Genomic DNA, 26,101 nt, shown 5'->3' on the forward strand with positions numbered 1-26,101 from the left:
ACTAGATACCAGGAAACAATGCCTTCAAGGAACTCGCACAGAAATCCTTTCAGAGATCACAGAATGGGTCAACAGCACCGGGGACAATGTTCCACGGGTGCTGTGGCTATCTGGTCCTGCAGGCAAGGGAAAATCGGCCATCGCCCACACCATTGCTAAGTGGTTCAATGACGTAGGAGGGCTTGGTTCATGTTACTCTTTTGACCGCCAGCGAGAGGCAGATCGTCGCCATGAAAAGATCTTTTCCACGATCGCGCGCGACCTGGCTGACCGTGACCAGGAAATGAGGCGGGCATTGGCAGGTGCAGTCCAGAACTCGAGTTCGCTCAAGACTACAGCGGATATTGTCCATCAGTGGCAAAAGCTTCTTATCGAACCGCTGAGGAAGTCATCTGGGTCAACTGTAGGACCCATCGTGATCATGATCGATGCACTGGACGAGAGCGGTGGAGCAGAGACACGAAAAGACCTCCTCCATATTCTAGCTGGTAAACATCGCAACTCTGCTGTTCCAAAAATCACAGACCTCCCAGACAACTTCCGCTTCATCGTGACCTCTCGCCCTCTCAGTGACATCGCTGAGGAGTTTCACGGTGTTCAGCATATTCGACATATGTCGATGGATGATATTCCAGCAGCAGTCGCAATGCGCGACATCAAAGCTTATATATCCAAGGAGTTGGAAAGGTCACATTTTCAGGACAGAGAGTTTGTAGTCCTCGCTGAGAAAGCTGATGGACTTTTCGAGTGGGCGCGTCTCGCATGCGGATACATCAAAGAGTCTCATACTGGGCTATCTCCAAATGATTGCTATGACGCCGTGGTGTCACGCGATCCTGCTGAGAGAAGCATGTTGTTGGACGATATATATCGTCTCATCTTAACAGATGTCATGCCCAGGGATGTTCAACATTCGGAGAAACAGCGCTCGAAAGCCCTAGCGAGATTTCGCTCAGTAATGGGACAAATACTAGGCACAGCTGAACCCCTTCCTTTAGCTTCCATGAACGCCATGAGGCGCCATTTTCCAACACGAGAGGACCAATTTCAGGTGGAGCTTGTGGTGAAATGCATGGGGTCCCTCCTCAGCGGCACCACAAACCCAGATTCCCCAATCCGACCCCTTCACGCATCCTTCCGCGATTTCCTGACGGACCAACGATGCAGTGGAGAGTTTTTCATCGACGTGTCGAAGGCACAACACGACCTTGCATTCGCGTCACTTGGAGTGATGGAACACGGTCTTCGCTTCAATATCTGTGATTTAACGTCTTCGTATCTTCCTAATTGTGAAGATCCCGGGCTACAGGAACGAGTTGCAAAATGTATTCCCCCACATCTATCCTATTCATCTCAATTTTGGATTTCACACGTACGAACCACAGTCTTCGACAAGGAGCTCGCGAAGGAAGTGAAATCGTTCTTCGACGACGAGCGGCTATTTTTCTGGCTCGAGTTACTCGCCCTCATAAATGCGCTCAGCAGTGCAGTTCCTACCCTTCCATTCATTCCCCAGTGGCTGAAGGTGAGTACAATGCTATTGAGTGAAAAATACACCGCTCACGCACAACCACAGAGCCATTCCGAATTTAAAGATATCTCGTCGACTGCAATGGACGTACAGAGGTTTATTCAAGTCTTCGGCGGCATCATTTTATACAGCACACCACATCTGTATGTATCAGCACTCCCATTCTCGCCTGTCAACTCTCCGCTATCAAAAAAGCTTTCTGCGAGGTTTCCCAATACTCTTCGTGCAGTATCTGGACGTGATATGAACTGGCCGGCTGTTCAGACCGTGCTCAGGGGGCACACTGGTTATGTCAACTCAGTCTCGTTCTCGCCGGATGGAACTCGCATTGTCACTGGTTCGAGTGATAAGACTGTTCGGCTGTGGGATGCAACGACAGGGCAGCCAGTCGGTGAGCCCTTGCGGGGGCACACTGATTGGGTTCAATCAGTTTCGTTCTCGCCGGATGGAACTCGCATAATCACTGGTTCGAGGGATGAGACTGTTCGGCTATGGGATACAGCGACGGGGCAGCCAGTCGGAGAGCCCTTGCGGGGGCACACTCATTGGGTTCAATCAGTCTCATTCTCGCCGGATGGAACTCTCATCGTCACTGGTTCGAGGGATAAATCTGTTCGGCTGTGGGATGCAGCGATGGGGCAGCAAGTTGGCGAGCCCTTGTGGGGGCATACTGGTTCAGTTCAATCAGTTTCGTTCTCGCCGGATGGAACTCACATCGTCACTGGCTCGGAGGACAAGACTGTTCGGCTGTGGGATACAGCAACGGGGCAGCCAGTTGGTAAACCCATGTGGGGGCACACTGATTGGGTTCAATCAGTCTCATTCTCGCCGGATGGAACTCGAATCGTCACTTGTTCGAAGGACAAGACTGTTTGGCTGTGGGATGCAGTGACACAGCAGCTAGTCAGTAAGCCCTTGCGGGGGCATACTGATTCAGTTCAATCAGTCTCGTTGTCGCCGGATGGAGCTCGCATTGTCACTGGTTCGAGGGATAAGACTGTTCGGATGCGGGATGTAGTGATGGGGCAGCCAGTTGGCGAGCCCTTGCGGGGGCACACTGATTGGGTTCAATCAGTCTCATTCTCGCCGGATGGAACTCGCATTGTCACTGGTTCGAGGGATAAGACTGTTCGGCTTTGGGATGCAGTGACAGGGCAGCCAGTTGGTGGGCCCTTGTGGGGGCACACTCGTTCAGTTACATCAGTCTCGTTCTCACCTGATGGCACTCGCATTGTCACTGGTTGGCCGGATAATACCGTTCGGTTATGGAACGCAGTGACAGGGCAGCCGGTCGGTGAGCCCTTGCGGGGGCATACTGATTCAGTTAAATCAGTCTCATTCTCGCCAGATGGAACTCGCATCGTCACTGGTTCAAGGGACAAGACTATTCGGCTGTGGGATGCAGCAACGGGGCAACCAGTTGGTGAGCCCTTGCGGGGGCACTCTCATTGGGTTCAATCAGTCTCGTTCTCGCCGGATGGAACTCGCATTGTCACTGGTTCGAGGGATAATTCTGTTCGGCTGTGGGATGCAGCGATGGGGCAGCAAGTCGGCGAGCCCTTGCGGGGGCACACTGATTCAGTTGAATCGGTCTCGTTCTCGCCGGATGGAACTCGCATCGTCACTGGTTCTTGGGATCAGACTGTTCGGCTGTGGGATGCAGCGATGGGGCAGCCGGTCAGTGAGCCCTTGCTGGGGCACACTCATTGTGTTCAGTCAGTCTCGTTCTCGCCGGATGGAACTCACATCGTCACTGGTTCGATTGATAAGACTGCTCGGCTGTGGGATGCAGCGACAGGGCAGCCAGTCGGTGAGCCCTATTGGGGGCACACTGGTTCAGTTACATCAGTCTTTTTCTCGCCGGATGGAACTCACTTCATCACTGGTTCTTCAGATACAACTGTTCGGCTATGGGATACAGCGACGGGGCAGCCGGTCGGTGAGCCCTTGCGGGGGCACACTGGTTCAGTTGAATCGGTATCGTTCTCGCCGGATGGAACTCGCATCGTCACTGGTTCGGCAGATAAGACTGTTCGGCTGTGGGATGCAGCGACAAAGCAGCCATTGAAACAGTGTACCGATTCAGATCATTCAACATTCTCAGACAATCACTTCATTTGCTTCTCGCCCAACTCCATCCATGCGCTATGTGACACTTCTGAGTTAATGGAGGGAGAATCCCATGACGACCGCAGTTCGACCCCCTTGTCACTGATTGATGACAGTGGATGGGTGGTAGGGCCCAGTCATCGGCTGTTATTCTGGGCACCACCCGCTTCTCGACATGCATTTTATAATCCTAGGACTGTATTAGTGATACCCAGAGGTGGTCCTGAGCTTGATTTGAGCCGGATGGCACATGGACGACACTGGCAAAAGTGCCGAGAGGAGTAAGTCTCTTCAAAGCTCTTTCCGTTCCTCGCACTTACTAAAATCAACACTTGCAGACCTTAGTACTGCGATGATCGTATCCCAGCAATTGATATATTATGAAGATTTCAGTTACAGCTTGAATGTAATACCGAGTGTACAGTGAATCATACTTTGTATTTTATTCTATACTGCTTCCAGTCCCAGTTCAGGGGTTGCAAGCCTGTACGCGATGAAGTGATTTGCGCGGTCACCTTGCACCATAGCTAGTTCCCCTTCTGCCCGACACGCTGCATGGTAGGCTTTCCGCGGCGCCGGCAGCATTGTGCAATGGTCAAATTGTCCGCGCCTAATCAAGGCGCCCAAGACTTCACAGTAATTTCATCAACGGTTTCACAGGATCTTGCAACTATTTGTCATTCGCAAGGCTGTAGATTTCCCGCTTGTCTCGTGTGTATTTACCCTGGCATGACCTAATCAAGTTGAGAGCTCATAATCAAACAGTAGTCTGCAACGTCTTATAATTAGGAATAACTACATATCACTCGCTGACGCTCCCAACGAAAGGATTGAAATTGTAGTACGTACATCCGTTTTGGTTCACATACATCGAGCCATGGGTGTCAGCAACTGTTGTGCCATCTATGCTGATCGCAATATAGGGGATTTGCGAATCCTCTGGAGGGAACGAGACAGAACCCATAGTGATACCCGGACCAGCGGTGAAAGTTCCCGTGTTGCTACCCATGGCGAGTGTGATAGTTGCAGTGTCTTTGAGCATGGCGAGTGCAAAAACGGCGTCCTCGGGGTATGCAGCATTGCGTGGTAGGGACCCGGTACTGCAAGTGATGGCTTTTGGCCACGCACGATACCAGAAGACGACCTTATCTGTCTATGTGACGAAGGAAATGTCAAAATTATCAATCAAAGAGCAATTTATCTAGTGGCTCACTGTGATGATAGGTGCAGAGCCGGTCTTGAACCATGAAATATAGTACTGAGCTACATCTCGCCAGGCAGCGTGGACGAAACCATCGACGTAAAGTGGAGCTTGTGTCCCAAGGTCCACCTAGTCACATGTCAACTCGAGCCGCAATATTCGATGACGGTATGAGGGGTTACATTTGGATTGATATCACCAATGTAATGGGACTCCCCATAGTCGTTCCAAGTTACTAGAGCACGTTGAGCTACGGCCAACACAATAATGAAACGACAATACCTATTTCTACAATGTCAGGTTTCACGTCATTTACAGCTTGTTGCCAGCGGTAGTTCCACAGCGTATCGCTGTATTCCACCCAATCTCCAGCGCCATCGATGTTCTTGAACTGCCAAGGCGAGACAGCTTGGTTGAATGTCAACAATAGCCACGGAGATTCGGACTACCACTTACACATAATATATGGTCCACTGAGCGATGAGACAGCTGCTTGGTAGGCCAAATCCGTGGCTGTCGTTAAGTTTGCGTCGACATCGGCAGGCCTAGCGATATAATTGGTGAGAGAAGATGCTCTTTGCGACCTCACCTACCAGGACCACCAATTGAAGAACCCATCAATTGAGGGAAACGTAGACACGAGTGAAGCAGCATCCGAGGTGTCACGGTAAGTTGTGAACGCGGGTGCAAGTGCGATGTCAATGCCTTGGCTCTGAAGTGTGCTCTTGAAGCTAGCCCAGAAGTCCTCTCCGTAACTCTCCCCTGAGTATGTCGATACAAGTATAGCGTTTTTCCAGAGAAAGGTACTCGGACTCGACGAGTGATTGGCGACGATGTTAACCATGTCACTCTGCTGCCAAGTGTATGACATATCGAAGGAATAGAAGAGCTTGAAGCCCAAACTTTCCGCAGCTGCATATGCATCAACGATCCTGTCGACTTCATAGTCGTTCGCGACAATGTTCAATGCTAAGCATTGGGTACGCCATGAGTAGTCGAAAGATTGAACGAGACATAAGAAAGACGTACCGAAACCATTAATGCCAATGTTCTGAGCAGTTGTCATATCATTCGTCCAATCGCTTTCGGCATATGAATACGAGTTTTGGGCCTGTAGAAGGAGGTTGATATGCAGTCGAATTCGAAGGAGAGACTGAAAAACTAACCATGAAATGGGCAAAAACGCTTTGCGCATTTGCGACGCGCGCCAAGGCAGCACATGTCAGAAAGAAGAAGAACTTTTGCATAGTAGCTCAGGCTTAAACCCTAGAGAACAACGTTCACGGTCTCCTTTTATGCGCCAAATCAGACAGGTTGTTGAGTTTGAACTAACTTGAAGAGTATGAACCGTGGCTGAATTCGGAGCGGGTTGGCAGATGAGTCGTCAGATGTCCAGGGACTCCCTAGATGATGTCCTTCAAAGAACAGTACTTCCTACTTTCGATCAAAGATGACGCGGGACGCAGCACATCGACAAGTTTTAAGCTAGCGTCACCGTGGTCAATGCTCCTAGTATTGCTTGAAATATTCGCAAGCAGTGTCCCTTTCGACGGATTTGTATCAGCGGTTTACAAACAATCAAACAATCAAAGCATTACACGCAGGACGGTTGTCAGACGACTCTGATGAGATCAGAGACTATATGGCAATGGGGACAACGAAATCAAGCAAACCGTGTATGACTTCCGATCACGGGCGCCCATCGGGTTGTTTGTGAGTACTGCTATTAGATTCATATAGTACTGAACCTACTGATTCTTTGTAATGGAGGCACTGTCGTGACCTCGAAACAACCCTCACAAATTCCACTTCAATCAAACGGTACAGGACGGATGCCTAGACCCTCGATTCTCTTTCCCGGCTCAAGTTCCTTTTGGGCTGCCGCAAATGCACTGGGTACAGGTATACCACAACAATCACCCCATCCTCCATGTGCGTGACCATCCCCGTGATGCGATTCATCAGAAGATGGAGGTGGAGGTCCTTCATATGGAAGAATAGATCCAAACAGGAAATGTTGGATGACAGGGAGCTTCGCTAAAACTTCCGCATGATACATCTTGATCATGCCGGAGTTCACTTTTTCCCATGTTTTCACCTACACAAGAAGAAATCAGGCGGGGGCTGTACCGAGGGCCACAATACGCACGGCTGATATGTCATCCAGCATTGGTGAGTGCCATCTAAGTGAGGCTGTCTTGATCTGCGTCCAAATTTTGAGATGTCAACCAGGTACGCGATATGAAAGGTACGAACAGAGTTGATGAACTTGATGCAAGAGAAATACATATAATCCTTCGATAGTTCATCTACGATCTCTGGATCGTGTATTGCCTTTGGTCTTACAAACTTGTGTCCTGCAGTGGAAAATGTCAGACCCCGTTGTGTTCTGTACCTAATTGTGTGGACGTGCCTCGTAGCTGCGCGGAACCAAAGAGGAAAGGCAAAAAATGATAATCATCGAGGCCCCAGACGCCATGAGATCCAGCGGGTTCTAGCCAATACGTTGATTGAAGTATACGCATAATTTGAATATATCTGGGAGGGGTGAGCAGGGAACAAAGGAGCCGTCTTGCGAACGCACCTCCAAAATACACGAGTAACAAGCACGGTGTGATCACTTGCCGCAACAACCTGCAGGCGATCTAGGCATATCCTGTGAGGTGTAACTTGAAGATTAAGCAAATAAAAAATATAGGAAGACTTACAACCAGCAGATGAAATTCAGTTCCATACCACTCCCGTAGTCAATGCGCTCTCGATTCCCCCAAGCCTGCGAGAAATACGCAGATAATTCGGGTATAGCATTTTGATCTAGACCGGGAAGCTCAGCATGCAACGACGGTGCCAGCTTTAATACAGCGGAAGTAAGTATGAGACACCAAGGGAGAAGAATTGCCAGCCAACAGTTTGGACTTTGTCGTAGAACGACCTGAAAGCAGGGTTGCCAAATCTTGATGCCTTGTTCTCAACTGGGGGAGTCTCGTGAGCTAGCTGCTCTACTCGATCCAACAAGCGGAGAATGGCGTTGATCCCCTGAGCTTGCGCAAGAAGAATGTATTAGATGTATGGATGAAATTCGAGGAGGAAACGCACTAGAGATTCCGAGCATGGGTCGGTAAGCCTCACACCCACCACGGAAGCATTCAGAGCATCGATATAAGATGTGATTGTATTATAAGTAGCAGATGATTGAAATGCAGTCAACTGAACACTAGACAAGATACGCTTGCCAGGAATCTCGAAGGCTATCGACATCGTAGTACCAAGTCAAGGAAGATCCCATAATGTCGGATTTACCCGACAATTACGTAACAAGGATGGTATAGGCTTGTTGAAGGACAGCGGGGAAACTGACATTTTACCACCTTTGCCGCCAGTGGAATTACATTCGAAAGGTAAACTAGAGTGCTCTGGAACACTCTAGGATATGTCTGGAATGCCCTAGCCAGGTCTAGATCTGCTTTTGATTGAAATCTTGCAAGAGGCAAAATGTTGAAACCCCCGATCAGTGTAACAGTAACAAGTCATGGTGCTTAAGCTTGAGCTTGTGTATCCTTATAGCCACTCGAAAGCCGGACATATCGCGCACTTATGACGAGTGACGCGGACGTAGCACGTTCAAGCGGTCATTATAATATGGACGCCACAGCAAGATAGGGACATACAGTGGACGACAACTGTTGTCTTGCAAACCCAGAATCTTGATATTGGGAAGGAACACGTTGACAAATAACCAATACTTCAAACAACGCGGCGATTCAATTCTACCGCAGAAGCTATTCGTGCTTCTATCAATTGAAGAGAAGAGCACTGCCGGACTTGACGATTTAGTATCTCTTTAAGTATCATGGCGGCCCCGATCTACAATGATGGGGTTGAGCCTTTGGAACTACCAAGGCAGGGTTGAGGTGAGCAGGGAGTGCAATCATAGGGCGGTCGTCTGTGAATACCGAAGCGGGCGTTAACAAGAGAAAAAGGTTGTACAGTGCGGATAAGGTCACTACGTACATGGAACGCGGTTGACTTAATTACCCGACCGGAGGTGAAAATCACGCCGCATATGTAGTGCCACTCAAAAGTGACGATGAACACTATATATATGTATCTGATGAGAAATGGAGGTGTATATAGGACTCACCTGGATCATTGCGAGTGCCATAGTGACAGGGCCACGAGGAAACTGAGGAACGTGGATGCAGCGATGACCGCCTATCCCTGAATTTCACCGATGTTCCTTCCGAGGAAGGTTCCTATGGAAAATAGCAATCAAGGTATTAACTACATATAGTCTGCTTGAAAAATCCAAGTCCTGGAAGCTTTTATGGGGATTTAGGCAGGAATCTTGTCGGCCGTAATCTTCTTTTGACCTTGCACCAAGCTCGTGACACATCTTACCAGCAAGAAAATATATAGGCGCTCTGCGAGAGGGGAAACAGGGGATGTCTTGCTATGGCCGCCCTAGTCCTGAATAGATCTCCATCAGATGGAGTATGTTAGACGTTTTCAGTATGAAAATTTACCACATTGGCATAAGTGTATCTTGAAGAGGCACCGAAGGGATGGTTGGTCATGAGCAGCGCCAATACCAATTATCAAGAACTGATAACGTGAGATCCCTCTGGCAGAAAAGGTCATCGATGGGCTTGCTCTGGCCTGGGGGTGACATGGATTTCAAGCAGGTACATATTCTGTTTCGTAGCAGGAAGTCATGGTTGGAATTCGGATTGGATGTCTCGAATCATGGTATACTTATTGATACGAAATATGAATGTATTGTGCCTGTTGGCGACGAAAAAGTTAGGCTGAAGGTGATTGGGCCAGGTAAAACTGAAGCCAAGCAGTACCGCAGTTTCAACGATAGAGAACATCGGAGATTACCAACTTTGAGGTATAGAGGGAAATTACAAATGGTGCTTACGCATCACGGAGCAGAGTGTATTCAAAAGCGTCAAGTGAATACTTCGCCCAGGCGTGACAGCAAAGCTGCCATGGTCGTGGGGCGTTATGACAAGACTCGTTCAGACCTGTCATCAAGATCTATTATCATTAGCGTGTTGAAACCAGTCATGGAAAGTAAAAGTATACCTTAAACAACCTCAATTCCCGGTACATACCGCCGTGCAGGAGACCACACGCAGTTCTTACGGTGGCATGGCGATTCATATTTTTGTTGCGATTCAAAAATTGTAATCTTGGTCGAGAGCTCTTGGCGACACATGATAATATCCGCCGTTCTTCAGGTGTTTCAACAAGTCGTGACTGTAATAGTTATGATTAGTTGCGGGAGTAGCATCTAAGTCACTTGAAAGTTGATGCAAAATGTGCACCGGAGTTGGCCGAGGCCGCCATAATCCTTCGCAGTCAACTCCGCCCGCGGAGTAGCGGCATCCTTGACGACTGACTCGAACTTGACATCAACAATAATGACCGCGGCCGCCACATATGTGGTCACGGAAGAACACGGTAGCATCACTGCCAGTTATCAGAGACATTCAGCCAATTCATTCAAGTTCTCACCGAAGGTCGGCTCCGGGTCAACCTACGAAGGTTAAACTTCTTCTTAGGTTGTGCGGTCGCCAACAAGTTGAACAAAGCGGCGGCCAAGTACTCTGTAGATGGCCAAATGAACATCACATCCCCCTGCCAGGAACTTCGTGTCAGAATCGAATTAATGGACCACATTACTGCGATTTGCCATGGCACGGCCCAGCTGGGCAGCTTGCTCACACACGGTTGTTTGTCAGTATCGGGTTTCCGCATCGAATGTGTACCTCGATTTCTCAAATATTACCATTGAAAGCCCTGAATCTGAAATTGGGCCAGCTCAATGGTATGGGGAACATCCCGGGTGTGCATGTGAGAGCTTATCGGCCCTTGTACGGCATACCTGCAACAGCAGGTACGTTTTCCCGCCCGTGGTTAATTCTTTGTAAGTCACAATTTGTTATCAGTTGGCACACCTTGACAGCGTTCAAGAATCACAGTGCCGTTGTTTAAGTTCCTGTGCCGGCAAAGTCAGGACCCGGCGGACGAATCTCGAGGGATGTTTCACGACCTGTGTCTACTTTGCAAGCTTGTTCGTGGGATTCTCTGATATCGATATCACAGAACCGTGATTTGCTTTCCGTACTTTGGACCCTAATCAGCGTCTTGAAGCCGGTGCTTGTATGTCTATTTTGATAATGCTTATACAAACCTACGTCCCCCCTTTTGTGTCCACAAGGGATCACTCGTGCGGTCACAAATTGGGGTGCGTGCGATATGCTCGGCGATCACTTATTACTAGACAAGAAAGCACGAGATCATCCATTTTGCGCTCCTCAGTCTCACTTACTGCATGTCGACTTGCAGGCAGGCTGAACTACCATGGCGTTGACAATCCCGAAGGCTGAGCTCATCGGTGTTTTTCTGGAGTCATTGGCATATGGTTTTGTCATCCCATATCTACATGTGTCCCCTGCTGATCTTTGCCTAGGTGCATATCTGATGGTGTTTAACCAGTGCATGTTTGTACTAAGGAAAAGACGTTCTCGACCAAGTGATTACTTGCTTGGCACTGCAGTATCGCTGTTCATCCTCATCACGGCCGTACGAGTCTTCTCAATTCAACACTGTGCACGCATCTTATGGGCAACTCTCTAGCACCTTGTCATCGACATCCTGCGCAACATGCAGGCTTTCACTTCAGACGAGGCAGAGCCAAATTATCCAACTACATATTATGGCACATTCGACACTTGGCAAAACATTCTCAAGAGTGCCCTGTATGTCGCTGTCACACTGGTGTCCGACGCATTCATTGTACGCATGCTAATCTTGTCATTATTCAAATCTGAGTGTTTCTGCAGTTATATCGCTCCTTCATTCTATGGGGTAGGAATTACCTCATCATCACCTTCCCTTTCTTGTTATTCATCGCGGACATTGGTTTGTTTCCTTCTGCCGTCCCACTGTTGCGGCTGACACTTAATCTAGCTATCGGTGTTTTCTGGGTATACACTCTGAGTCTTGTCACTCCGAATGAAAATGTTTTCGCCGATGCCCTCTCCGTCCGCGTTAAGACATTCTACTCAATCACTCTGGCCATGAATGTCACTTGCACATGTTTGTCTTTCACTGTACATTCGGGCTCGAACTGAATTCACATTTCAGTGCTGATTGCCTTCAAGATTTTGAAGATCCAAAAAGCAGTTGCACCCTTTTCTAAGAGTACCGAGGACCAAATCTCTCGTTTAGTGCCCATCATAGTTGAATCTGGTAAAAGTTCTAGCAATACCTGCTCTGATGTCTGTTCATGCACCGATAGGTTCTGCGTACTCAGCCTTGCTCATTGTTATGATTGGAACATATACTTCTAAATCACCGGCCATGTTCATCATCTTGAATTCAGTAAGTCTCGCCATTTTTTCCGCAAAGACTTGATTAACGCCAGATCAATCAAGATGTCGCCAATCATCGTGAGTTTCTGTGTATTTTAGTTTCCAAATCTGCTCACCCTACGTCAAACACAGGGCATTGTGGTATGATTCTCTCCGACTGTTTCTCAGCCCTTTCTCACGTGCACCGTTCCTCCAGTTTTCTTCCGTAATCGTCCGCGTCGGTCTTGGTCTATCACATGGCGATTCCCATCGCTTCAATGGCACAACGTCTTCCTCGCGGAACATCCGGTGGATGACGCGCGCGAGTTCCAGGCCCCCCAATAGCGAACAGCCGGTCTATTCTGCGCCATTCCCGGATGGGGGTGTTCAGGTCTCATTGCAGCAAAGTGTACACACTCATACCGACGGCTTCCCAGATGACGTTGAGAATGACATCTCAAGCGCACATACGGTGTATAAATCCGGCACTTTCCATGCTATATAAAACAACGTGAGTCTGCCATCTGTTCATTGCCACGTTTTTAATCTAGTTCAAGAATGCAGTAGGAATGATGTCTGTCTGTTAAACTGGGGCGTAGTTTATAGATAGCTTCGATCCACGCGTGTGGTCCTAGGCTTAGCGAGACATTGGATACCATGGTTGAACCTTGAACCCAGCATCCCCGGTTCTCCGAGGGTGAGGGCTTTGCGGGCACTCCTGCATACATTATACCCGTGCACGTGAGACAGTGAGACCATGCGAATACGAATTCCTAAATAGTGGTCTTCCTTGTTATTTGGTTGAATCAGATGGTTTCCGTTGAGTCCGTAAAGGTGATTGAAGAGGCCTGGGTTGTAATTGGGTCTGGAATCTGATCCAATCACGCAGATTTCATCACGTCTTCTGATCAAAACGATCAATCACCCTCGCGGAGACTTGGAGACCAGGGTTTGTTCTTTGGACCAACTTTAGACTCACTACTACCCCGCCTAATGGTTCTCCCCGAAGGAAGTAGTGGAAATCATGGTGTGCGGCTCCCTGGGGCCCCTAACGCCTCGGGATGTTTGAATTACATCCACAGTTCCTGTGTCCATGTGCTACTGATATAAAATCGATCGCTCCTGCAATTTCGTATTCTGTGACAGCCGAGGCACGAGGCTGTCACAGAAATTAGTCTATGCGTGAGTTTAGTAAGGTGGCGCCACCCACCTCATCCCAAACCACCTAGGAAGGTGTTTCTCCTAGTCAATACATCAGTAATAGTCACTCCTTTAGTCCTCTTTATCTCTCCTGCTTTATTCGCAATCCACTGTCGTTACTATGCCTCGCCGAGCAGATGATCCCAATCTAGCTGTCGCTCCCAATTTCCAATCACCCGAATATGCAGAAGCGCGAGCCCAAATCACCAGTGACGCAGTCGACGACCAACAAGCGGCTACAATTCTAGCCAATCTCTGGCGCATCCAAAACGACGCAGACAAGCGCAATTGGGCGGCTAGACTAGAAGCTGAAGCACAAGAAGCAGAAGCAGAGCGCAGGGAGGCAGCCGAAGAAGAAGCCCAGCGCCAACTAACTCTGAAAGCTGAACAGGAAGCCGCTATCCAGGAAGAGCGCAAGAAGAACAAGGCCAAATACGCCCCGATCAAGGACGTAGAAGTTCCTTCTGACCCCATCATCCTCCCCTGCCAATACGCCATACGAAAAATGAAGTCCGGCGAGTACTGCGAATTATTCTACTTCACTAACAACGGCTTGGAGGAAGCATCCAGATCTACCTTCACAGCGGATGAAGACGCCCTCGTCATGATGCCTACCTCAGACGGTCTACACAAATGGATCCCCGCCAGCGCCGCCAGAGACCCCAAAGCACAAGTCATCAAAGATGAAAATCTGACTTGGGAACAGTTCAATGAATCCGCCCCACGCATGATCACCCTCATGAAGGAGAACGACTGGCCTGACGACAGAATCAACATGCACATATCCTTCTGGTCCGCGCTACAGAACCACAGATGGCGCCACGATTTCGATGCCCACAAGCAGCGTGCACTGCTACTTTACCAAGCGCAGCAACGTAGACGCTGGCACCTAGCCGCAGGTAGCTCCAACAGCTGGAGCCTAGCCAAGATCAACCAGGACCTTCTGCTCGAAGCCAGGGAAACTATCTTCAACCAGTTTAGGACACAGCAACTATTGGTCCAGGTGTGTTCTTTCGTTGTATTAATCGTTTAGTACAGCGCTAAAATTCGATCCGATTGCTCTTTTCCTCATTCCCCCTACGCACGCTCTATCTGGCATCATGTCCAAACGACCGGGTTCCAACGACGGACATCACGATCCGTCACCCGGTCAACGTCTCTCCACATTCGGACAACGCGCTCCGAACCCACCCTTATGGCCATCGTGGCTACGAACACCATTCTCCCCACCCAACGTATCTCTCGGCCACCGCGTGCCTCATCCTCAGTCCCGCGCAGCAGCCGCGCCAGGACATAGCAGAGTACAGCATCAGCACACACGCGCTGCGAGTTCACACAAGCGCTCACCCCCCTCGTCGCCTGATGAGAAGCCCCACAAGAAACAGAAAACGTTTCGGGACCCCACTGCCCCCCTTCCTTGCTGCTCGGTCTGTCTCGGCCGCAACCCGCACAGAACCATTGACTGCGCTGCGTCTCGCACGTGGGACGCTAAGCACGACACAATCGCCGAACGAATCCACAAAGCCCTCTGGACTAAAGACGGCAAGCAACTGTGCACTGCCTGGCAACGAGAAGAAGGCTGCGACAGCAACAAACACGACGCTCGACACGTCTGTTCAGGGTGCGGAGCAGTCACTCACGGCGCTCAGCGCTGCCCTAGAGCGCAGAAAGCTTAACCCCATCACGCCCTACAAGGCAGACACATGGGACAAGGAACTACGCCGTTTCCGTCTCTCTGCTCGCTTCCCCAAGATAACAGAAGGTTTCCGCCTTGGTTTTAAATTAAACTTTCCTACTATAATTTCTACGCAAACCCCACCTAACAAGCAATCCATATCTACATACAGAGAACAATTTGACTCCAGCTTACAGAAAGAAATCCAATCTTCCCGCTACATAGGCCCCTTCTCCGCTATCTCACTCTCCCACCTTATAGGTCCTTTTCAATCCTCCCCCCTCTCCATCATCCCAAAGCCAGACAAACCAGGAAAATTTAGACTCATACAGAATTTCTCATTCCCGCATTCCACAGACACTCATTTCCCCAATCCCTCCATCAACTCTCACATTAATGCTAGTGACTTCCCCACAACATGGGGCAAATTTTCAATTATTTATCTACTAATTTCGAGGCTCCCCCCAGGTTCGGAAGCCGCGACACGCGACGTCGCAGAGGCCTACCGAACCATACCCCTCCACCCATCTCAATGGCCCTCAGCCGTCGTCCGAACATCGGACACAGATTTCTACGTAGACACTTGCACGGCGTTCGGCGCCACACCATCAGCAGGCGCCTATGGCTATGTGGCAGACGCCGGCGCCGAAATATTTCGTCACCGAGGCCTTGGACCCCTGGATAAATGGGTCGACGACCACATCTTTTTCAGGGTCCGGAGGGAATTCCTAAGTGAGTATAATCGAGATCGCGCTAAGTGGCATAAGGACTTAGTCACACGAGGCCCACACCAAACGGGCAGCAGACTGTGGTTTGGCGGGCGCGTATTCGATGACGGCGCCCTAGAGGAGTTCAGTGAGGACTGCTCACAACCCCTCAAAGACCTCTCCAGAAACTCACCGAGGTCCGAACACGACAGCCTTTTCAGCTGCAATCTCCAAGATATTGACGACGTTTCCCATGACCTGGGTATCATATGGCAATATGAGAAAGACCAACCTTTTGCCTCACTCACCGTTTACATCGGTTTCGCGTGGTACCTCCACCTACGCATAGTAGCACTTAGCGAGAACAAGGTGGAGAAGTACTTACGAGCGATCCACGCGTGGAGAAAGAAACCTGCCCACACGTTCCAGGAAGCCTTACAACTCTACGGTAAATTAATGCACGCTTGCTCGGCAATCTTTCGAGGCAGGGCGTACCTGACGAGCCTCGAGCGCACACTCGCCATTTGCCGTGGGAAACCCCTCATCCCGCATCGACCCGACAACGAACTCGAAGCGGACTTAAACTGGTGGACAGACCACCTTCAAGCAGGCAAAGTCGCTCGTCCCATATACCCACCAACCCCCTTCACTATTCCGTCGGCGTATTCAGACGCGAGCTCAGGGATAGGGATAGGTATAGTGATAGGCGAACGCTGGCGCGCGTGGAGACTAGTCCCAGGGTGGAAAATAGCCAACAATGGGAGGAGAGATATTGGATGGGCAGAGGCAGTGGGGTTCGAGCTCTTGGTGCGTACAATCGCCGCTCTCCCTAGCCTTGGCAACAATGTCATCGTCTACGGCGACAACACCGGAGTGGTCGAAGGATGGTGGAAAGGCCGTCACCGAAACAAAGCCGTCAACGACGTCTTTCGACGCATCCACGACCTCATTCTCTCTGTACCCCGACGTTTCGAAATCCGCACAGAATACGTCCCAAGCGAATCGAACCCAGTAGATGATCCCTCTAGAGGGATACTCGGCCCAGAGCACCTTCTACTCCCTGAAGTACCTATCCCCAGTCAACTCAAAGACTTCATCGTCGACGCTACGCTCCCTCTTACCCCCACAGAGCTCCGCCTACTCCGCGACGGGCAGTACTCCCTTCCCGCCGCCAAACTCATCAATCGCATTCTCGTCCGCCAGCAAGCCATTGAGAGAGCAAGAGCCTCCTGCGAAGAAGAAGATCAGATTATCCTCCAGTCCCTCGCACACGACGACTCAACGCACGCGCTTTAGTGCCCCCCTCCCATCCTCCCTCCCAACCAGTCCAAACCCCCCCTACCCCAGAAGTATAAACAGGGACTCGCCCCTTTACCCTCCCCCTTAAGACCCCACTGCTTAGCTCGCGAAAGACTGCACAAATGGACCCCAGCAGGAGCCAACACGCGCCTTCCAACCAACAGCCACACAGAAGCCCACATATCAGAAGAACAACTAGACCGCATCCTACAAGTCATGGGGTCTTCGTGGGCACAATCCACGAAGGAGACCTATGGGGCGGGACTACTAGTATTCCACGTATATTGTGATTCGCAGAAGATACCGGAAACTCAGCGCTGCCCAGTTTCCCCCACCATCCTTCTATCCTTCCTAGCAAGCTGTGCAGGCTCCTACTCAGGCACTGCGCTCGCCAACTATACCGCAGGCTTGAAAGCCTGGCACCTGCTCCACGGGCGCCCCTGGATCGTCAACGCGAAGGAACTCAAAGCAGTCCTAGACGGCGCCACAGCGCTAGCACCAGAATCATCCAAATGTTCAAAGCGAGAACCGTTTACCGTAAATATCCTTTCCACCATACGCACCTTCCTTAATTTAGACGACCATCGAGACGCCGCTATCTTCGCCTGCATCACCACAACCTTCTACGCCATCGCGAGGTTGGGAGAATTCACCGTCCCTACGATAAAGTCGTTCGACCCGGTGAAACACATATCACGCTGCCACGTTTCCACCACAGTAGACCGCAATGGTCTCCCAGTCACCAAGTTCCACTTACCAACCACGAAAGCATCTCCAGTCACCGGAGAAGATGCTTTCTGGTCAGCACAAGAAGGACCATCGGATCCGCAGACAGCGTTAGAGAACCATCTCCGCATCAACCCCGCTAGCGAGCTAACGCACTTATTCGCCTGGAAACATCCCAAAGGAATGAGACCTCTCTCCAAAAGAGAGGTGACGAAGAGACTCGCGTCTGTCGCCCAAACAGCCAGCCTCCCCGATCTCAAAGGGCACGGCTTGAGAATTGGGGGCACGCTAGAATACCTGCTGAGGGGGGTCCCATTTGACGTCGTCAAGTCCATGGGGAGATGGTCCAGTGACGCCTTCACTATCTACCTCAGAGATCACGCAGTCGTCATCGCGCCTTATATCCAAGCTCTAACTCCAGCGCTCGAGCCGTTATCTCGCCCGTCAATGCCTCCAGTACGACGGTAAACGCCTCGGGTGAGTACAGCTCCTATCATCTAAGGGTGTCAATGCTTCGCAGTTAGCGTCGCTACCCTCCTACGAATTATGGGATCACAGCTAACCATCAAAACCCTTAGGTTCGAACGCATGCGCCGGGCCGAAAAGCCCTTGCGGGCTTTTACCCAAACGCATCACAAAAATTACTCAGCCCAGACATGACTATGTATGGTCATGTCTGCGGTATCTATACTGTCGAATGTATCGGCTGCCGGACCCAGTATGTATTGTCATCCTAGGGAACGCGAAGTTCGATCAAGATGGGCATCTACAACATACTTCAGCTTACGACTTTGTTCATCGTGTAGATAGTTCAGATATTGTGTATCACTCAGATATATCCATGCAATGCGATGTATTTTCAATCTATACGATGCCACAAGAACATGTTATACACTGTAATGTACGAAAACGTGAGTCAAAGTAGTGAGTCCGATCAACTATCAGGCGGGCTCCGGATGTAAGGCATGCGTCGTGAAGATAAAACGAAACAAAGAGTCAGAGAACCATGGCGAAAGCGTGAAAGCACGAAAACTGAGTGGAATGGAAATGTGAATGAGTCCTGTGATAAGATATGAGTACTAGGCCAATAAGACGACAGGAACGTACCATGCAACAAAAATATTCACCCGTCTACCTCCTGCGTGTTTGCTTCCTTGCACGTTTTGCCGGCCGAATGAGGCACAGTCCAATTGAAAATGCGGTGATTCAAGAAACGGTCGCTGAGTCCAGAGCGATGGAGTCTTCGAACCTTTAAGCGTGTTGCGTCGTCCGAACGTGTTCCGCTGATGACTGTATATCAGTACACAGTATATGCGCATATATGCAGCATATAAGCTGATATACTCACATTTCCAGTGCCTACCAAGAAGCCGACCGGTTTTGTATTCCGTCCATGCCAAGGTGATGATAGCATGAAACCGAACCATGGTCTGGTCCAACAAAATCGTCGAACCCAGAACTGTACCCTTGCAAACAGTTCGGAACGGTCAGGTTCAGTTTTTTTGGGGTTCGAACTCGAACCGAAAAATTCCAGCTATGAGTTGTTCTACGTAGATGCGGGCGTGGCTACGGACTATTCGTGGCGAGAGCCTGTAGTCAGGTGCTGAGAGGGCGGAGGTGGGAGGAGGTCATACCCTCCGGCGAAGGGTTGGTAGAGCATTAGTGAGGCGGGGGTGAAAGAAGGCGAGGGGAGCATGCCTGTAGGGGAGCAGAACAAAGACGAGATCGCCATGCAAACAGAGGCGTGACTCTGATGATATGCTCGAAGTAGACCAACGTTAAAAGAATGACAGGTCCGACGGTAAGGAGGACGATGTTCATGATCCACAGAGTTTGGAGTGTGAACACGATCATTATAGCACCAAAGACTGATAAGATAATTGTAGATGCCACCAGGTGGGATAGCAATGAAAGAAATCACGGTCGAAATACACCGACTCACTTCGCGTCGCCAGTGATGACATTTGCGTGCAGACGAGAAGTACTTCATGGTGCCAGAGGAGCGCGAGAAGTCGCTCGGAAAAGTAGTGACCGTCTTGAGGATTCCAGTCAGCAAAGTAATACAGCACATGTCGCTTTGAATTGCTCACCCTCCCGCTGGCTTCAAGGTTCAAGAAAGTATCAGTGACATTGGCCCACGGATGCTCCATGAAACTGACGAACCAGATTAGTAAGTGCAAGGCAAAGAAAAAGCAGAATTGTAGCGTACACATGCGCTCCATTTAAGTGGGAATTGCAGCACCACAATTCACAGCCAGGACGTGTTTCTAGCGATGGCAGGGAAGAAGTGGGGACAGTCGAGCGAGGAGCGCAAACACTCCACGTACTTCCAAAAACGACTTGACACTGAGCAAAGAGAGTTGTCAGTGAGACCCGTACCCGTGAAGGGAAGATAGTGGAAGCAATGCGCATATACTCACCTTCAGGCAACTCTAACCCGCACCTGTACCCGTGACTCGTGGCGGGTTACCCATACCATGCCTGATCATGAGCCTATGCAGAAACTCAAAATGGGGGGGGGGGGGGGGGGGGGGTAGTGGAAGCAGTGCGCATATACTCACCTTCAGGTAATAAATGCGGATATACTCTGTGCAGAGATATACCAGTGTTACCTTGAACGGAGATTCAGGTTATGAACTACAAACAGTAGCCACGAGGGAGATGGTGGTGGTTGTGGGAAGAGAAATGGGTAAGTGGAGAAGAGAGGCCTGGTTGGGGAGCTGGTCGAGTTCAACCTGTTGGAGCCTTACATAAAACAACCCCAACATTTTGCGCGGAAGTGACAAAGCGGACCAAACAAAGGACTTGGAGGAAACTGAGTGTGCGTAGATCTTATCGACAATATTAATGTATTGCATCTATCATGTAGATACAAACACATCGCAGACGCACGTCATTGTGATATGTCTACATCAGGTCGGGATGTCGCCGACATGACCCGACAAGCGCTGTGGCGCACCATGGTCTAAATCGGGTAATATCTCAGTTGAGCAATTTTTGTGATGACTCGTCTCGCAAATACCCGTACTTAGTTTCATTCGTCAAACTGTGTATTTCGCCCTACGTGCTAAATTACATCTCTGTCGTTGCTTCATTCTCCCAACTGAAGTCCACCACACATCGAAAGCATAGAACTTGTACGAGATCGTCTAGCGCATCTCGCTTAGCGCGAGGGATTCGTACCCATCAAGTATTCCACCAGGTCTCGGGCATCTGACATTTTTGAAGCTTGACGAGCGGTAGTTTACTGAGGACTTTGCTGAAGATCAGGGCGATGGTCGCCGCAGATAGACAGGTGATCCAATCAACAGTATTCTTGTTGCAAGAAGAACCCCGATGATTCTCCCTTCGAAAATTGGGTAAACGGTGTCGTCTTGATCAGTCCTGTCGTCGTATCTATGATTCAAATTTGGCTGTTTCACACTCAACGCATCACAAATGACGCTTTCAACTCTCATGGATTCACAATCCATTCGCCGCTGCAGCGCAGGATCAATCTCGGGCAGTCATTAGTATGTACCTTAATATTTGCATCGAGTAGTACCACTGACGAATTAGAGGGATCCGAGTCTGGGGCTACGTACATGCCTGACTGAATGAAGTGATCGGTCAATTACTGCATGCCCGCAAATTCTAGGACCTACATACAACAGCAACGTTCAACTCCTATGCCACGTAATATCGATTGCGCTGCCATCTGATTACGAATGGAGTGCAACGGAGCTCCCCATCGCGCTTGTATCAGCTTTTCGGGCCATGCAAGCACTGTTCACACTCTTTGAAGAATGAAATCAGCGGAAATGAAGCAATTGTTTCGTGGGGTTGTCGGGGAAGCAATCATCAGCGTTGTCGTAATCGAGTTGCACGAGGTAGTCCGCTGATCTTTGAACGCAAAGCGGCCGAATTGATCAAGGTTCACTCAGCAGCTCAGGATGTTCTGTAGGTCGAAACGATGATAGATCAATTTGGTAAACTTGAAGACAATAGTCAACCAGCTGGTCGTCGCTGACAACCGTTGTCATCATTCTATTAGGTCTGGCTACGGGAGACTAATCTTCCTTCTATCTGGTCTGCACAAGACTATCACACTACCTAGCCTGAGAGGTACTGAGAATACAAAGGTGAGGATTATGTCCTACGTCCCAGTAATTTGTGTATGAAGCGACTCAAACGCGACTTCCAGCTTTCATCTCCGTTGACTTCTGTGGGTCGACGTGTGATTGGGCCAGGACTGAGTGTTAACTCGGTCCGGACACTGGTGATATTTCCACTGGGGGAATTCCTTCGTAGCCCGGCGATGTGGCCAGATACTTATCTGAACTGAACAATGCCCGGTTGATCGAGCCAGTGCTAAGCATCAGTCTCGTATGGAACTGTACGTATTCGTCTGATGTTCTTCTTGACTCATTTGTTGTAATTCTTAGCATATATGGCTGCGTAACTGCGAGTATTCAGTCAGCCAGATGCCATCACCGAAAAAGTTGGTTCCTTGCTAGCTCATAACAATCACAATGTAATGCATATGTTTGCAAGTCGCTCGGCGTCGATCAAGTGACGACGTGGTAACAACACCATGCTATATACATCATGACGTACATACTGACATCGTTGTTTATTGATTCCTCGTAATATCAGCGCGGCAAGCAAACAGGTGGAACTGTCGAATCCTGTCGACTGGAATTGGAAGCGGTTGTCGATATCGCAACTTGGAGGCCTAGATCGAGGGGTGGGTGGTTTTATGACGTTAAACTTTTACCCTATCATTTTCCTTCGTTTGGTCCTTCTAGGGAGAACTACTTTTGCCCGGCTGAAAATCGCCTGCGGGCGAATTTTTATGAACCATTAGCCGTTCATGCGAGCCTCGAGCCCCACACAAAATTGGTCAAGCACACGGTCCGCACCACTTGACTCCATCTCACCGTAGTTATTGTATTCTTATCAGAAAATAATATCTAGGCACAACCATTGTTTCACGATATGGCAGTTGCGTAGGACGCACCATGTACCCCTGAAGCGGCTTGGTTCGTACCGAACATCCGGATTCAATAGGCTACCTTGTTGCCAGTTGTGACATCACAAGGCACGACTAATAGCGTCGGACGACGACCCTTGGAAGCCCTTAGATCAGCCTTTCAAAATGTGTAACGAATGATTCGGTTCCCCTCAGGAGTACCGGCCCGCGCGAACGTGTACTCGAGAACTGGCTGTCCTCAGAAAGTCGTTTCGATGATATTAATGATCCGTGGGCGATATATCCAGTTCTACGGTTCCATGACTCTCGGCGGGTTGGCTTGAAAAGCTTTAACTAGAACTTCAGAAGAACTTCTAATACGCATACGAAAACGAGCGAATGCAAATATATGACTAACCTCACGATGTGACCGGGTTTTTGGCAACTTGGAGTTAGTTTGAGAGGGGATTTGCGGGGAAATCCTGCTGCGAGCACGCATCAGTTTAAATTTGTCATTCTGTTGTTTTCCTCATCCCGATCATGGGTGAAAAAAATAGATTGAGTTGCTGCCTTGCGTTAACCGCTTTTCCTCACCGATGGGGCCGCAGATCACAGGGTGGCATCCTGTATTGACTCAGAAGCAGCCATCTAGCTCCACATGTGGTCTCGTCGCCTACACGTGCAACCCCGAGTCGGATGATAATGCCAGCGATATCTGTGTTCGTTAGGACAGGATCCGGCACTAATGCTCATCCCTCTTCGTTTCCTCATAAACACCGAAGGGAAATCGTTCACCGAGGTTCGTCCCCTCATTTACTGTTGCCAGAAGTGCCACGCACTCGTGATATGACCAGGCCCGCAGCCGAATAACAAGCCCTAGACCTACCAACACCGTAACGAAGACCCACCGATTCCTAATGGAATGATGCGGCTAGTATGCGTATCGTGACGCATGGCTCGATCAACGTCATGCTAAACCTTGGTTGAATTTAAGTTAAATCACGAGCCCTTTACCAACTTCATCATGTCGGTCGAGTTTGCCCATTACAGTGCGAGATTAAAAACGTACCAGAATGAAATCAGCACCATTTTCTGCGGTGCACACATGATCTGGCACTACCGCTGAGGGCTGCTAGCCCGGCTGTAGCCGTTTGGCTATCAGTGTTAAACTCTTCGGCATCAGCTTGTGATACTTGAGCAGAGCCTTTTCGAATGGGAACAGTGAACGCGCGCGCAATATGATCACAGGTGGTAGTCGTGGCGGTCTCCTGTCACAAACAACAACGTATGAGCATCATCCTAATCATCCGGAAGACACGGCCCGTCGGCAAAATAGGGAATGCGCTTGATGGGCCGCAAATTATCAGGACACCATTGTATCGGTTGTTACCCATGCGTCCCAGAACTCACTCAATTTTGCCTCAACAGATTTTGTTGCGCTTAAACTATAGAATTATGAATTTGAATCGATGAAATTGGTGGAGAAACGGCTGAGATCTTAATGCGTGACAGAGTTTAAAGTCACGTCTTTTTATCACGCTTGCCGCCACCGAGTTAACATGATCGGCGGTCGGGCCTGAGGGAAGATAGGCTATCTTTGGGGGCTGGTCAACGCTCACCATAGTACTAACATAGGCAGGCACTCGCGGCCAACCCAAAGCGCTGGAGAATTAAATATGACCTAGCCCTTTGATATCTACCTGGAACGCACTATCTCATGACCGAGTCCGAAAAGTGATAAAGCTTATCCTTATGTTGACACAGCGAGATGCCTTAACGCAATTGGCCCTATGATGCATATTGCAGGTGCTTCTCAGATATGTACATAGATTTTACAACTTCTCGTCGTGAGAACGGCGGCGGTGGCGGCGGTCTCTGTTCTAACGACCCATCCAGCCCTGATAACGACGTATGAGTGGGTTCTGATGCCAAGTTGCAGAATGTACATACACCATCGACAACCAACAATTCGCCGCAGACATATTGACTTGCGCTGCTGGCAAGGAACACAGCCGGACCAGCAAAGTCTTCAGGACTACCCCACCTCCCCGCGGGTATCCGCTCCGATATCTGTCTGAAACGTGTGGGGTCCGCTAGTAGCCTTTCGTTCCTAGAGGCATATCAGAAGGCGGTCAGACTCAACAGGAGAAGACAAGTAGACGCCCAAGAGCCGAATGATAAGAGAAGAGATCGAGAGAAGATAGGAAAAAGTGCGAAATGAAAGCTCAGCCGGCGGGAAGATGTTGACGGTGCCATACCATCACGTCACGGGTTCGAACAAGAGGGGTAAATTCATGAAGACGCCCAAGCGATAACAATAAAAGATCCACGTACATATCTGTGGCGATATACCCTGGGCAAATGCCGTTTACTTGGACGTTATGCTGGCTCCATTCATTACTGAGAGCCTTGGTCAGTTGGCCGAGCGCGCCCTTGGCGGCGGCGTAAGCCGGGACGGTCAAGCCGCCTTGGAATGTCAGCAGGGAACAGAAATTTATAATTTTTCCCCTCCTAAGCGGAACCATATGCTGGCCCGCTGCTTGGGATAAAAGCCACACAGATTTGAGGTTCACATCGAGAACCTAGGAGTGGAGCATTGAGAATTTGATGGCACAAAGGTTAAACAAAACACGAGTGGACAACCTACATCATCCCAGTCCTTCTCCGAGAAATCGACACACGGCGATCTCCGCTGTATTCCAGCACAATTGACCAGGATATGAATATTGCCGCCCATGAGCTCTAATGCCTTGGGGAACAGTTCCCTGACAGAATTCAAGTCGCCCAAGTCGCAATGAACGACTTGCGCGTTCGCGCCCGACGCACGAATGGCATTCACTGTGTCCATATTTGGCTCTGTATCCGGAGAGGGATGCCGTTGAACAACACATATTGAGGCACCCGCTTGAGCTAAAGCCAGTGCACAGGCAGCACCTATGCCTAACGTTAGGTTTCACCAAGAAGTCAATTAGTTGAAAATAAGTTATGAGCGAGGAACAATTACCTCTGGTAGCTCCAGTAATGAGGACATTCTGGCCTGCGAGAGAAAAGAGTTGTGGAGATGGAACAGAGGGGGTTGGATCCATTTCGAGAAAGATTCACATGTATTGGAGACTCGCCTGGATCTTTATATTCTTGCGAGGCGTGACATTTTATTGGCCGAGATTTGATTTTACCCCGCATCGGCCCACGACCCGAACAACCGGGGGCAACCGGCAAGGGAAATTTCGATAAATTATTTTATTTTGTAAAAAATAATATATGTCACGAATATTCCCAATGTGGCCATATACAGTCATAAAAGGCAATTGTCACATGTGACGCTGTGTTATTGATTCACA

General features: G+C 49.6%; 8 protein-coding genes across 8 annotated transcripts; 5 read left to right on the forward strand and 3 right to left on the reverse strand.

Moving 5' to 3' along the window:
* Positions 1-3,607: 3,607 nt before the first annotated feature.
* On the forward strand, positions 3,608-3,913 carry DEU56DRAFT_690586 (uncharacterized protein; the record flags this gene model as incomplete). Its single annotated transcript, XM_041347120.1, has 1 exon — positions 3,608-3,913. A coding segment is annotated over one exon (306 nt), but the record flags the coding sequence as incomplete, so codon positions are not given.
* Positions 3,914-4,411: 498 nt separating this feature from the next.
* Positions 4,412-6,488, reverse strand: DEU56DRAFT_893067 (glycoside hydrolase family 71 protein). Its single transcript, XM_041356339.1, has 9 exons — positions 6,440-6,488; positions 6,008-6,384; positions 5,871-5,952; positions 5,435-5,810; positions 5,298-5,386; positions 5,124-5,249; positions 5,024-5,076; positions 4,854-4,970; positions 4,412-4,793 (listed from the first exon to the last, which is right to left on the reverse strand). The coding sequence occupies exons 2-9, from the start codon at positions 6,086-6,088 to the stop codon at positions 4,443-4,445; spliced, it is 1,275 nt and encodes a 424-aa protein (XP_041204042.1). The 5' UTR covers positions 6,089-6,384; positions 6,440-6,488; the 3' UTR covers positions 4,412-4,442.
* A 163-nt stretch (positions 6,489-6,651) lies between these two features.
* Positions 6,652-8,099, reverse strand: DEU56DRAFT_873279 (Phosphotyrosyl phosphatase activator; the record flags this gene model as incomplete). The annotated part of the gene is made up of 8 exons (XM_041355850.1): positions 6,652-6,939; positions 6,991-7,044; positions 7,098-7,198; positions 7,255-7,379; positions 7,426-7,497; positions 7,550-7,692; positions 7,749-7,877; positions 7,938-8,099. The coding sequence occupies 8 exons, from the start codon at positions 8,097-8,099 to the stop codon at positions 6,652-6,654; spliced, it is 1,074 nt and encodes a 357-aa protein (XP_041204043.1).
* A 3,111-nt stretch (positions 8,100-11,210) lies between these two features.
* Positions 11,211-12,707, forward strand: DEU56DRAFT_916999 (uncharacterized protein; the record flags this gene model as incomplete). Its single annotated transcript, XM_041357931.1, has 10 exons — positions 11,211-11,271; positions 11,320-11,432; positions 11,487-11,645; positions 11,693-11,771; positions 11,820-11,948; positions 11,997-12,101; positions 12,151-12,233; positions 12,287-12,301; positions 12,356-12,364; positions 12,420-12,707. 10 exons carry the CDS (start codon positions 11,211-11,213, stop codon positions 12,705-12,707), a joined length of 1,041 nt encoding a protein of 346 aa, XP_041204044.1.
* An 816-nt stretch (positions 12,708-13,523) lies between these two features.
* On the forward strand, positions 13,524-14,435 carry DEU56DRAFT_744577 (uncharacterized protein; the record flags this gene model as incomplete). The annotated part of the gene is made up of 2 exons (XM_041349086.1): positions 13,524-13,853; positions 13,914-14,435. 2 exons carry the CDS (start codon positions 13,524-13,526, stop codon positions 14,433-14,435), a joined length of 852 nt encoding a protein of 283 aa, XP_041204045.1.
* A 388-nt stretch (positions 14,436-14,823) lies between these two features.
* Positions 14,824-15,072, forward strand: DEU56DRAFT_688032 (uncharacterized protein; the record flags this gene model as incomplete). Its single annotated transcript, XM_041347049.1, has 1 exon — positions 14,824-15,072. A coding segment is annotated over one exon (249 nt), but the record flags the coding sequence as incomplete, so codon positions are not given.
* Positions 15,073-17,158: 2,086 nt separating this feature from the next.
* DEU56DRAFT_744548 (uncharacterized protein) lies at positions 17,159-18,277 on the forward strand (the record flags this gene model as incomplete). Its single annotated transcript, XM_041349083.1, has 1 exon — positions 17,159-18,277. A coding segment is annotated over one exon (1,119 nt), but the record flags the coding sequence as incomplete, so codon positions are not given.
* A 6,252-nt stretch (positions 18,278-24,529) lies between these two features.
* Positions 24,530-25,875, reverse strand: DEU56DRAFT_827251 (uncharacterized protein). Its single transcript, XM_041354381.1, has 5 exons — positions 25,765-25,875; positions 25,408-25,700; positions 25,095-25,342; positions 24,711-24,870; positions 24,530-24,658 (listed from the first exon to the last, which is right to left on the reverse strand). Exons 1-5 carry the CDS (start codon positions 25,844-25,846, stop codon positions 24,641-24,643), a joined length of 801 nt encoding a protein of 266 aa, XP_041204048.1. The 5' UTR covers positions 25,847-25,875; the 3' UTR covers positions 24,530-24,640.
* Positions 25,876-26,101: the final 226 nt, after the last annotated feature.

The sequence above is a fragment of the Suillus clintonianus genome, assembly GCF_016758775.1.
Source record: "Suillus clintonianus strain FC179 chromosome Unknown DEU56scaffold_97, whole genome shotgun sequence".
NCBI lineage: Eukaryota > Fungi > Basidiomycota > Agaricomycetes > Boletales > Suillaceae > Suillus > Suillus clintonianus.

Coding starts and splice junctions, on each gene's coding strand:
- DEU56DRAFT_827251 (XM_041354381.1), bottom strand. CDS start 25,846: ATGGATCCAACCCCCTCTGTTCCATCTCCACAACTCTTTTCTCTCGCA. Junction 25,701..25,764: donor CATTACTGGAGCTACCAGAG/GTAATTGTTCCT, acceptor ACCTAACGTTAG/GCATAGGTGCTGCCTGTGCA. Junction 25,343..25,407: donor CGGAGAAGGACTGGGATGAT/GTAGGTTGTCCA, acceptor CTCCACTCCTAG/GTTCTCGATGTGAACCTCAA.
- DEU56DRAFT_893067 (XM_041356339.1), bottom strand. CDS start 6,088: ATGCAAAAGTTCTTCTTCTTTCTGACATGTGCTGCCTTGGCGCGCGTC. Junction 5,953..6,007: donor GCGTTTTTGCCCATTTCATG/GTTAGTTTTTCA, acceptor CTCCTTCTACAG/GCCCAAAACTCGTATTCATA. Junction 5,077..5,123: donor ACCTGACATTGTAGAAATAG/GTATTGTCGTTT, acceptor AACGTGCTCTAG/TAACTTGGAACGACTATGGG.